The sequence below is a fragment of the Panulirus ornatus genome, chromosome 72 (assembly GCF_036320965.1).
Source record: "Panulirus ornatus isolate Po-2019 chromosome 72, ASM3632096v1, whole genome shotgun sequence".
Classification (NCBI taxonomy): domain Eukaryota; kingdom Metazoa; phylum Arthropoda; class Malacostraca; order Decapoda; family Palinuridae; genus Panulirus; species Panulirus ornatus.
Genome location: NC_092295.1, coordinates 7,306,777 through 7,320,752, shown reverse-complemented (window position 1 = coordinate 7,320,752; position 13,976 = coordinate 7,306,777). Strand labels below are relative to the sequence as shown.

Genomic DNA, 13,976 nt, shown 5'->3' with positions numbered 1-13,976 from the left:
TTCTGCTTATTCAGTATTCTATCAATCCTTACATCCTGGAAATAACCTGCAGGGATGTCCTTATTCTGTGAAAGCCTGCTAAAGCCTGCTCAGTATTAGTATTAAATGTTATAAATGGCAATTTAAACAGGTTACCTTTCTCAGTGTCCCACTGCCATCGTGTAATACCAAAGATGAAACGGAAAGGGATTCAGATTCTGATGTTGGATATGGTGAATTACTGCGACTACTTCCATCCGCACTGCAACCAGTGAAAATAAATAACATATCAAACTCATTTCAAAAAATTTTCATAAATGAATGAAAAAAGGGAACTTTATCTCATAAATTTTCAGATAAATACAGAACAATAGGCAGGCCTACGGTATATTAGACGTGGTGTGGTGGGATAATGGAGACAAATCAGTTGCTGTCTGAAGATGACATGGCTTTTGTAGTAGACTTAAAAGAAATCAGAGAGGCTGGTGACAGACTTTGGGAAAATGCATGAATGGTTATGCCTGAAACTCAGTTCTTAGCAAAAGCACTACACACTTCTCATCCAAAGTGCTTCATAACTAACCAAAAACCCTAATGTAGAAGTAAGCCTAAATCTGCTTCAAAATTCTTATTCCATTTTATGCTTCTCACCATTTCTAGACAGAGTAAGGTAGCATCAGGAACATTGGAGAAACAGCCTTACTCATTCACATTCACTCTGTCATGTAAAATGTGCCAAAACCATAGCCCCCTAACCAAAGCTTAACCTCTTATATACAGAAAGAGCTTAAAAAGTATAAGTAATACTGCATACCAATAGGGAAACAGGAAAGCTAGAACTGGCATAGGAAAAAGAGTTCAGTATGGGAGAACACAGTGCTTCCTCCAAAATCTGGACTAATTGTTACACAAGAGTATAGGGATTGAGCAATATTCCAGGTTTTGGAAGAAATATCCTCTCAAAACAGAACTAATTCAACAATTGTGGAAAAAAATCATGTTGCATTAATTGTACCACACAAACAAAACGTTTGCAATCTAGAACAATGTCTTTCATTCCCCCATATCTGGAACAAGGTCCAGGTGCTAGCAGATCCAGTATTCAGTGTCGAGGTTTGGGAGAATACTCCACACATAGCTTAGAGGGATGTCAGTATGATAAAACATCTACAACTATACAGGGACAGTGATACAAGGTGAAGTTTCTGCAGTTTCTATCCTACAAATAGCAGGTAAGATACCACATATTGTCCAGGTAAGAAAAGATTAGGAAACTAGTCAATATATAAACTAGTACACAGCAAAACAGATCAATGGACTTCAATATACCACTGTATTGCTTAATTCCTTTACAATACACTGGACACAACATAATTCCAAATACACTTTTCAGTAATCTAACTTTACCTACATTACATACTAAAACCAGTGGTAAAGTTTTCCTGCACCCTAAGGCTGACACTCCCTATGTTTATAATTGAGTGGTGAACTTAATCCTGCATCTAAAATTCCCTATGGGAGACCAGGAAATACTAGATAAAGAAAGACAGAATTGCTGAGTGGTAATGATACGGTGAGAGAATGAAAGCGCTCGCACAAAGTAGACACAACAAAAGAAGTCCAAAAGTATGGTGAAAGAACACAGTGTAGCTAAATGTGTTCTAAGGAGAGGTGTCCTAATACTGAAGTCTGTGAATAAAAGAATCACAGTAACTAATTCAATCAGACTTACATGAAAGGAAAAAGTGTGAAAGTGATGAAAAAAAATTTTCATGAGGGGTGATCTGACGAATTAAAGTCTACTTACTTTGCCTGAGATATAAGGTCATGGTTCCGACGTAAGCGTTCATTGGGGAATCCAGTTTAAATGAAGTGTGGTTCCATATGTCACATCTACCTGGCACTTGATAACCAGATAGCCTGGATGATGCACTTTTTCTCCATCTCCACGGTAACGTGATGGAGGGTGTACACAAACATTGTTCTTGCCTAATGGGGTCAACCATTACATGACGTTTTAGAGTATATTTCAGTTCACAACTAAACTACTATGAAATCTTGTATGGTATAATAATAAACTGATTAAAAGATATGTCTCTTAATTTATCATTCCATTTCCTCTGCCAAAATTTAAAATATTTTCATATCAATTGCTAAATCATTAAGTATTCTGAACTTACTGAAAACAATATCTCCATCTTCATATGCTGGCTTGGAAGCATCAGGGTATGTAATGCCTAAAAAGCTTGATGCTCGTCGTATGATACCATTGAGCGACATGATGAAAGGCTAGGCTGGACTTCAAGAAACAAAACAATCAAAGCTTCTTTATCCTCCACCGCATCCTGAAAACAGTAAAGATATTTACAGATATGAAAAAAGATAATGATCAGCAACTGTCAAGTAATTTCTCTGTGGTAATACCATATGTAGGTATGAAATGCAAAAACAATCTGTAAAACTGATGCCCTATGTCAGCTCCTGAAATCTGTGTGCTTAGCAATGGTCAGCCCAGTAAATACTGCATTTTTTCTGAATTATGAATAGTTACATCTCACAGCAAATCATAAGAAGAAAATGAAGGTCTTATATCATTTTGAGAACCTTTTCATTTAAAAATTTATCCAGAAAAAGGCCTGCATGTATTAGTGTTGGTAATGTGCAAGCACTCACAGAAAAACATCAGTATGGATATGAAAATGCATGTTACACGGCATAAAGACAGTGGTTATCTTATGCTGCTCTGACTGAATACACCAGTGAGTTCAGTATTGTAGTGTAAGATGATGTCTTTATTGTCAATTTGCATAAATGATACAAAATGAAATTCTTTATGGCTAGAAGCTCAGTTTAAGGTTAAAAGTATAAGAATTATTTAACAAAAATTATGAAATATCACATGAAAGTACACATATCACATAAAGAATCATCTATTGCACTCAAAAGCTATATTACAGAGGAGTTACAGCATCTTTATATGGTTAAGCAGTAGAACGCATTTTTGTACATATGATTTCCGGAATATAATGGCGGGCTGTCTAGGTAGAGACAGTCTTCTTCCTGACCTTAAAAATACATAGCTTTGCAGAGGATGGGATGCATCTTGCATGATCTTCTCCACCTGCTTTACTGCACATTCCTGATACAGCATATCTAATGTTATACTGTTTGCACCAAACTTTCTAGTGTCTTAATATTTATTCAAGCTTATCTTTATCTTTACTGATTAGCTTGTCATATTAGGTGGTAACTGAAAAATGTAAAGCTGAATCTACAGTTGATCTATAAAAAAAGACTGATTATTGCAGTGTCTACATGTAAACTAATTTAAGATTTGTATTAAGTGCAATCTTTGATTACATTTTTATACACCATATCAGTATTTGCACCACCTTATAACTAGTCATCTATGATAAAACCTAGATACATGTAGTGACTCACTCTTTCTACATTTTCATCTTCACTGTAATTAAGTATGGTATATGTAGTTTTTTTGTCCTATAATCTATTATCAACTCTTTAGTTTCCTTTACATTCAAGTGCACATAATTTGTTGTACACCACTCAAGAAAGCAACCAACCTGTGCAATATAACCATTACAATTACCATTTACAATTTTTTCCTATGATTACTGTATCATCTGCATATCTTAAAATAGTGCAGCTGCTAAAAACACTTCTATAGTCATCAGTACACAAACTGAACTAAGTGGGAGACATAACCCCACCCCACAGGAATTAGCATCACTAACTTCAACAAGGTAGCGCCAGGAAAACAGACAAAAAAAAGGCCACATTTATTCAAACTCAGTCTCTAGCTGTCATGTGTAATGCTTCAAAACCACAGCTCCCTATTCACATCCAGGCCCAACAGACCTTTCCATGGTTTACCCCATACGTTTCACATGCCCTGGTTCAGTCCACTGACAGCACGTTGACCCCAGTATACCACATCATTCCAATTTACTCTATTCCTTGTGTGCCTCTCACCCTCCTGTATGTTCAGGCCCTGATCTCTCAAAATCTTTTTCACTCCATCCTTCCACCTCCGATTTGGTCTCCCACTTCTCATTGTTCCCTCCACCTTTGATATATAGATCCTCTTTGTCAACCTTTCCTCACTCTCTCTCTCCATATGTCTAAACCATATCAACACACCCTCTTCTGCTCTCTCAGCTACACTCTTTTTATTTCCACACATCTCTCTTACCCTTTCATTACTCAAGTCAAACCACCTCACACCACATATTGTCCTTAAACATTTCATTTCCAACACATCCACCCTCCTCAATACAACCCTATCTATAGCCCATGCCTCGCAATCATATAATATTGTTGGAACTACTATTCCTTCAAACATACCCATTTTTCCCCTCCGAAATAATGTTCTCTCCTTCCGCACATTCTTCATCACTCACAGAACCTTCATCCGGTCCCCTGCCCTGCAACTCACTTCCACTTCCATGGTTCCATTTGCTACCTCCAGTTTTTATCCACTCAAACTTACATCCCAACTAACTTGTCCCTCAACCCTGCTGAACCTAATATCCTTGCTATTATTCACATTTATGCTCAACTTTCTCCTTTTCACACACTTTTCCAAACTCAGTCACCAACTTCTACAGATTCTTACTCGAATCAGCCAACAGCGCTGACTCATTTCCCAGGCCCTCATATCTACAAGAGGTCTGATTAAAGAGTTAAAATAGTTGAACATTAATCTTATTGCAGTTGATATATGTAACAGATGATTGTGTACCAATAAGTGATGTATATCACAGTTTGGGGTTACAGAAATGCCATACCATACAATGCATATTAATGTCGAAACTTTACAGTAAAATGAATACCACCATCTCAAGTAATCCAGTGTACTGAACATAATGGTCTTCGGCAGTATTATACAAAGACTATCAGCCTTCAATAACAGTGTACAATATCAGTCAAGTCATATTATACAATGAATATTCCTATCATCAATATAATATACTGTAATCATCATCATTTTCAGTCATTTAAGGAGCTAATAGCATACAAGGAATATATGTCATTGTCTTAGCCCTCTTGGTGGTAATGTCCTTAATCAAGGTGAACACAGTTACAATCTATTTTCCTAAACTGATGTACATGCTTTCCAGTCACACAGTGAATCCTTCACACTCTGCTGGGTGGCCACAGCGGTAACCTAAACAATGGACAAGTCAATGGAGCTGCTTGGAGGTCTTAGTAACATGCTAATGACCATGATAGGTGGTTGTGATCCTTTTCAAAGGATTTGCCAGATTTATGACACTAACTGTTGCCCATAGTGTCCTTTGCCATACGTTGCAAACATTGCTATCCATAACATCCTCTACTGTCCTTAGGGTGCACTGCCACCCTTACTTAGGATTGGCTAATCCAGAAAATTTTGTATCCTATTCTATAAATGAAAAAATCTAAAGTGCACTGAAAGAGCTAAGGAGTGCTATACAACTAATGTCACTGTCAAAGTAATACTATACAGTTACTATCAGTCAAGTAACATTATACACCTAATATCACAAAATAATAGTAAACAATGAATATTACTAATGAAATACTATAAAAAAAATATCAATGCAATGAATATTACTATATCAATACTACACAATTGTTTACATAACCCTATATGAGTATCATGATGGTAAACAATATTGCCATCTTTAGCAATAACATAGAGCAATTATCAGTGCATGAGTACTATACATAAAGCATCATTAAGTGAAGATATATAAACTATTACTGAAATAATACTCTGGAATAAGTCTAAATAACACATGTGACATCAATCTTGGTAATAAGTTTTGATGAAAATCATTCATGTAATACCCTATGGTTGTGTAAATATCAATACAGAATGCCACGTAAAGATTTTCATTCAATTAATACTAAAAGTTAAAACAATGCTTTACACTAAATGTTTTTGTCGTTTATAATACTATATAGAACATTATCATCTAAAGTAATGCTAAACACATATAAAATAATGCTATACAATAAATATTATTGCCTTTAGAAATCCCATACAATGGATATTACTCATAAATAATATCATGCAGCACTGATTATAACCATTTTATGTGACAGTAAAAAAAGCATCAGATTAATACTGTGCTATACAATGAATATCATTAAATGGCTCTCTACAATAAATATCACAGTCTAGTAGCACTATACAATAAGTATCATTACTTCTTTTTCTTACACTATTTTCCTTTCACCACAAATGGCCTACGATTTGTTTGTGCCATATCAGTCACTATAAATAACAATGCAAAATGAGCTTTAGGAACATAATAGATTTCAGTAAATGTCCTGATTTGATTTGGTCTAACTGAAAGCTCATACAACAAACATATCAAGCATGAAATACAATTGACAGAAAAAGTCTTAGGGCTTCTTTTCACTGCAGTCCTCACAAAATCAAATGACTAACACATGGTAGTATGGCCAAGAGACCATTCACGAAACAAATGTGATACACAATGATTAGCTTAACAAGACACAAAATCTCTGATGCAAAAATACAAAGAGGCCATCTTAAAATACAACACTGAACCGACCACGACTGAGGATACGAGTCCAATGTTTCGTGAAAATCAAGTCACTTAGTAAAAGTACTATCAATATTGACGTTCATTCATTAGCATAACATGTATGAATCATCTACTATCAATGTTTACAAAATGATAATGGGAAAAATTTTTCGCCATATGATTATTTTAAGCGTATCTCCCTCCTTAACAACATAAAGCCCGGTCAACGAATCATATAGATCTTACTCAAAAACATATGTGCAAAATTCTTGATAATATTATAAATAAAAATCTTTCTTGTAACATGACAAAAAATAAACAAGTTTTCAGATGTTTACTTGTATCAACCGCACTCCAGCGGCTAACTTTGATCACTCTATCCTAACCATTTCTGATCTCAGTTATTTAACCACACCTGATGTATTGGTTCGTTAGTGGTACCTGGTAATATTTCTAAAGGTGGCAGTGCTGGTATACTGGTCAGGAAGGAGAAGGAGTAAAGAACACCTGCGTCGCGGGGTACCGCCTACGTCAGCTGTCTCCAAACGTCATCTGTGAAGCACTCGTCCACTCCCTGTTGTAGTCTGCCGCACGAGATGGTCCTCAAAGATTTTCTGTACAATTGCGTTTGTGCATATATATATATATATATATATATATATATATATATATATATATATATATATATATATATATATATATATATCATTATACTTACTCGCTGTCTCCCGCGTTAGCGAGGTAGCGCAAGGAAACACGAAAGAATGGCCCAACCCACGCACATTCACAAGTATATACATAAACTCTCACACACGCACATATACATACCTATACATTTCAACCTATACATACCTATATATACACAGACATATACTCTTGTACATATTCATACTTGCTGCCTTCATCCATTCTCGCCGCCACACATGAAACGGCACCCCCTCCCCTTTCGCTCGTGCGAGGTATGCCCTGGTTCAGTCCATTGACAGCACGTCGACACCGGTGTAACGCATCGTTCCAATTCACTCTATTCCTTACACGCCTCTCATCCTCCTGTATGTTCAGGCCACGATTGCTCAAAATCTTTTTCATTCCATCCTTCCACCTCCAATTTGGTCTCCCACTCCTTGTTCCCTCCACCCCTGAGACATGAATCCTCTTTTTCAATCTTTCCTCACTCATTCTCTCCGTATGTCCAAACCACATCAACACACCCTCTTCTGCTTTCTTAACCATACTCATTTCATTTCCACACTTCTCTCTTACCCTTACAATACTTACTCGATCAAACCACCTCACACCTAAAATTGTCCTTAAACTTTTCATTTCCAACACATCCACCCTCTTCCGTACAAGCCTATCTATAGCCCATGCCTCAAAACCATATAACTTTGTTGGAACTACTATTCCTTCAAACATACCCATTTTCGCTCTCCGAGGTAACGCTTTCTCCTTCCACACATTCTATTGCTCCCATAACATCTGCCATCATCCTCACCCTGTGACTCATTTCCGCTTCCATGGTTCCATCTACTGCTAAGTTCACTCCCAGATATCCAAAACACTTCAGTTCCTCCAATTTTTCTCCATTCAAAGTTACATCCCAATTAACTTGTCCCTCAACTATACTGAAGCTAATGACCTTACTCTTATTCACATTTACTCTCAACTTTATTTACACAGTTTTCCAAACTGTCATCAACTTCTGCAGTTTCTCACATGAATCAGCCACTACAGCTGTATCATCAGCGAACAACAACTGACTCACTTCTCAGGCCCTCTCATCCACAACAGGCTGCATACTCGCCCCTCTCTCCAAACTCTTGCATTTACCTCCCTAACCATCCCATGCAGAAGCTGGTGACTGAGTTTGGTGAAGTATGTGAAAGAAGAAAGCTGAGAGTAAATAAGAATAAGAGCAAGGTTATTTGGTACAGTAGGGTCGAGGGAGAAGTCAATTGGGAGGCAAGTTTGAATGGAGAAAAACTGGAGGAAGTGAAGTGTTTTAGATATCTGGGAGTGGATTTGGCAGCCAATGGAACCATGGAAGTGGAAATGAGTCATAGGTTGGGGGAGGGGGCGAAAGTTCTGGGAGTGTTGAAAAATGTGTGGAAGGCGAGAACATTATCTCAGAAAGCAAAATTGGGTATGCTTGAAGGAGTAGTGGTTCCGACAATCTTATATGGTTGTGAGGCGTTGGCTATAGATAGAGTTGTGCAGAGGAGGGTGGATGTGTTGGAAATGAGATGTTTGAGGACAATATGTGGTGTGAGATGGTCTAATCGAGTAAGTAATGAAAGGGTAAGAGAGATGTGTGGTAATAAAGAGTGTGGTGAGCAGAAGAGGGTGTTTTGAAATGGTTTCGTCACATGGAGAGAATGAGGAGAAGTGGGAGACCAAATTGGAGGTGAAAAGATGGAGTGAGAAAGATTTTGAGCAATCGGCGCCTGCACATGCAGAAGGGTGAAAGGCGTGCAAGGAATAGAGTGAATTGGAATGATGTGGTACACCGGGGTCAATGTGCTGCCAATGGATTGAACCAGGGCATGTGAAGTGTCTGGGGTAAACCATGGAAAGTTCTGTGGGGCTTGGATGTGGAAAGAGAGCTGTGGTTTCCGTGCATTATACATGAAAGCTAGAGATTGAGTGTGAACGAATGTGGACTTTGTTGTCTTTTCCTAGCGCTACCTAGCGTGCATGCGGGGGGAGGAGGTTGTCATTTCATGTGTTGCGGGGTGGTGACAGGAATGAATAAAGGCAGCAAGTATGAATTATGTACATGTGTGTATATGTATATGTCTGTGTATGTATATACATGTATACATTGAAATTTATAGGTATGTATATGCGAGTGTGTGGACGTGTATGTATATACATGTGTATGTGGGTAGGTTGGGCCATTCTTTCATCTGTTTCCTTGCGCTACCTCGCTGATGTGGGAGACAGCGACAAAGTACGATAAATGAATAAAAAATAATACATATTCATACATGCTGCCTTCATCTATTCCCGTTGCCACCCCGCCACACATGAAATGGCACCCCCCTCCCCCTGCATGTGCACAAGGCAGCACTAGGAAAAGACAAGAAAGGCCACATTCCTTCACACTCAGTCTCTAGCTGTCATGTCTAATGCACTCAAACCACAGCTCCCTTTCCACATCCAAGCCCCACAAAACTTTCCATGGTTCACTCCAGATGCTTCACATGCCCTGGTTCAATCCATTGACAGCACGTCGACCCTGGTATATTACCACATAGTTCCAGTTCACTCTATTCCTAGGACACCTCTCACCCTCTTGTATGTTCAGGCCCCGACCACTCAAAATCTTTTTCACTCCATCCTTCCACCTCCAATTTGGTCTCCCACTTCTCCTTGTTCCCTCCAACTCTGACACATATACCCTCTCTGTCAATCATTCCTCACTCATTCTCTCCCATGTGACCAAACCATTTCAATACACCCTCTTCTGCCCCCTCAACCACACTTTTTTTTTACCACACATCTCTCTTACCCTTTCATTACTTACTCGATCAAACCACCTCACACCACATATTGTCCTCGAACATCTCATTTCGAACACATCCACCCTCCTCCACACAACCCTATCTATTGCCCATGCCTCACAACCACATAACATTGTTGGAATCACTATTCCTTCAAACATACCCATTTTTGCTCTCGAAGATAATGTTCTCACCTTCCACACATTCTTCAATGTTCCCAGAACCTTTGCCCCCTCCCCCACCCTGTGACTCACTTCTGCTTCCATGGTTCCATCTGCTGCCAAATTCACTCCTAGATATTCATATGAATGTATATATATGTCCTGTATGTATATATCCCTGGGGATAGGGGATTAAGAATACTTCCCACGTATTCCCTGTGTGTCGTAGAAGGCGACTAAAAGGGAAGGGAGCGGGGGGCTGGAAATCCTCCCCTCTCGTTTTTTTTTTTTTTTTTAATTTTCCAAAAGAAGGAACAGAGGGGGCCAGGTGAGGATATTCCAAAAAAGGCCCAGTCCTCTGTTCTTAACGCTACCTCGCTAACGCGGGAAATGGCGAATAGCTTAAAAGAAAGAAAAAAAAAGTATGTATATATGTGTGTATATGAATGGATGGGTAATCCCTTGTCTGTTTCATGGTGCTACGTCTCTGACACGGGAAATCGTGATCAAGTATAATAATAATAATGATAATGATAATAATAATAATAATAATAATAATAATAATAATAATAATAATATCTTATATATATAAACCCAGGATTCCTTTCACAAAGGAATTCTAGGCATATAACCCTAGGATGCTTTACCAGAGGATCCTGGAGCTTTCAGGCTGGTCTACACTCAGTTCCAATGACTGGGTGAAACTCTTTGGTGCAAGTTCTTTAAGGAGACTGCTATCAACATATCTAACAATATTATAATAAAACCATCAATGTGAGGTTATGTGATGTCTAATTCCATGGTTCGCATGGATAATCTGTGCACTGAGTTGAATTTATCTTAGATGAAGTGGTTCATCACCATCTAAACTATACACACATCCACCTAAGGGCCCACTACATTGGAGTTACACATGGACTGCCCTCTGTCAGTAGTGGCACGCTGAGCAGACTCACCTCAGTGCCAATAATGGCACCCTAAGCACACACATCCATGCCAGTAATGGCACTCCGAGTATACACACACCTTTGTGCCAGAAATGGCTTACCAGAGAACGGGCTTTTATGGACAAGGATTCATGCTGAGCTTCGCCTTGGTGAATCTTTGCACACACACAGATACTCTGTGAAAATTGTTTGGCCATCTCCAGATTCCACCACCAAAAGCCAATGGGTGCTGAGATGAGACTTTTACATCCCCTCATCTTCATGAAAGATATCAGGAAAAATATCTGTTTGTTGGAATTGAGATGATTAATCTGTTGGTTGGCAGTGTTGACTACAACTGTCCTATATGCACTAGGAACTGAGCCACCCACCTTCTACAGTCTTACAAGACCTCAAGCCCCCTCCAAACTGTGGGGTCCAGCTTCCAGATGGACAGCAAACTAAGCTGGAGGAAGCGCATTACCACCATCATTGAAGCTACTAATTTTTATATTCTTTGAGACAAATGGACTCCCTGCACCTCACCTCAAAAGCATCTGGGAAGCTCAAATTATTCCCAAAGTCACCTGTAGCTTCCCGACCTGATCTTCCTTGTCCACCACACAACAGGAACAAGTAAAAAAGGTCCAGAAAAGGACACGCAACATCATTCTCTGTCCCTCTTACACCTCCTGACTCTCATGCGATACACTTGGACCACGTACGAGAGCTTAGAAAGAAGTCACTGCACCATTGTCACCTACTGCCAACAGAGATCCCTCGTTCCCAAGTTATAGGTTCTCGCACAGATGATACTGTAAGAGCCCTGTCCAAACCACTATGAATATCAACATTACTACTCTTCATGTAAAGACTATTAATGTAACATGACCTATGTAATGAGCATTTCTTCTTGAATGATACTTTTTCCTCTATATTTTCAGCCCTTACCTATTAATACAACATAGCATTTGAGTTATCAAAAAGATTAGATAGATGTCATGTGTTTATTTTGATATTTAATCATGGTGTCTTGTCAATAAAACGAGGGAAATATCAGGCTTATGAAATAAATTCACCTTTCCTATTCGAGGGGAAATATTGGGTTAAGATCATCTACTATATAATGGAATGGTATATCGACAGCAACTAGCATACCAAAACACTAATTTATGAGGTGGTTTTTAATTAAAGGTGATATGTCATATGTGTGGAAGTCGAGAACATTATCTCAGAAAGCAAAAATGGGTATGTTTGAAGGAATAGTGGTTCCAACAATGTTATATGGTTGAGAGGCTTGGGCTATGGATAGAGTTGTGTGCAGGAGGGTGGATGTGCTGGAAATGAAATGTTTGAGGACAATATGTGGTGTGAGGTGGTTTGATCGAGTAAGTAAGAATAGGGTAAGAGAGATGTGTGGTAATAAAAAGAGTGCGGTTGAGAGAGCAGAAGAGGGTGTTTTGAAATGGTTTGGTCACATGGAGAGAATGAGTGAGGAAAGATTGACCAAGAGGATATATGTGTCAGAGGTGGAGGGAATGAGGAGAAGTGGGAGACCAAATTGGAGGTGGAAAGATGGAGTGAAAAAGATTTTGAGTGATCGGGGCCTGAACATGCAGGAGGGAGAAAGGCGTGCAAGGAATAGAGCGAATTGGAATGATGTGGTATACTGGGGTCGACGTGCTGTCATTGGATTGATCCAGGGCATGTGAAGCGTCTGGGGTAAACCATGGAAAGTTCTGTGGGGCCTGGATGTGGAAAGGGAGCTGTGGTTTCGGTGCATTATTACATGACAACTAGAAACTGAGTGTGAACGAATGGGGCCTTTGTTGTCTTTTCCTAGTGCTACCTCGCACACATGAGGGGGGGTGGGTGTTGTTATTCCATGTGTGGCAGGGTGGCGATGGGAATGAATAAAGGCAGTGTGAACTGTGTACATGGGCATATATGTATAATCTGTGTGTGTATATATATGTATGCGTTGAGATGTATAGGTATGCATATGTGCTGTGTGTGGACGTGTATGTACATACATGTGTATGTGGGTGGTTTGGGCCATTCCTTCATCTGTTTCCTTGCGCTTCCTTGCTAACGCGGGAGACAGCAACAAAGCAAAATAAATAAAATAAATAAATGTCATCAATCTATCCGCATAATGCAATTTTAGGGCTAAGGATTATATCTGTTACATAAGCATTCAACGTAGCCCTAGCCATTTGGGATATATAAGGTTTCACCTAAGGCCTGAAGTTTGAAGTAAATTTTGAGATGATAGCCAAACCTGTGATAAATGACTGAGATAATTCTGTATCTATCACCAAGATTTATTATCTGGTATAATGTTAAGGTTTTATCTAGTTTGGGCTAAGTTAAGTTCCGTGTAGTCACTTGATTGTAAATGACAACTCTTCTAAATAAATCAAAACAACAGTAAAAAGAGATAAAGATTAAACACAAATTGATTCGAGACCACAAATGGATTATAGACAGAAAAAGATGTATGCGACAATCATAAACACAGAAGCTCTCTATAGATTGTATAATAATTATATCTACAGTTGCCTTCTAAATATCATAAAACTTCAGGCCTTAATTCTGTTGTTCAATTGTGACTTGTACTCTCTACCTCTTTCTCTACTTCGTTATTTTCCAGAATATTGGCCATTTTCCCAGAGATTATATTTTCTATTGGTATTCCTTCTTCATGTCACCATTCTTTTTTCTATTATGGGTATTTCATGAGCTCTGAGAACCAAGCCTTGGAGCTTACACGGTAATGCCTTCCGTAAATGAGGAGTCTTATCAACACTATGGAGCCAGATTTCATGAAAATTAGAATCCCGTTTTAGC

General features: G+C 38.7%; 1 protein-coding gene across 1 annotated transcript in view; it reads right to left on the bottom strand.

The window, feature by feature from the left end:
• LOC139748104 (TBC1 domain family member 16-like) overlaps window positions 1–7,093 on the bottom strand; it is a 75,570-nt gene extending 68,477 nt beyond the window's left edge. Inside the window, 5 exon segments of the mRNA XM_071660740.1 lie at window positions 136–241; window positions 1,787–1,833; window positions 1,835–1,968; window positions 2,160–2,324; window positions 6,978–7,093. Coding sequence (XP_071516841.1) covers window positions 136–241; window positions 1,787–1,833; window positions 1,835–1,968; window positions 2,160–2,259 — 387 coding nt within the window. The 5' untranslated portion in view covers window positions 2,260–2,324; window positions 6,978–7,093.
• Between the last annotated feature and the right edge of the window lie 6,883 nt (window positions 7,094–13,976).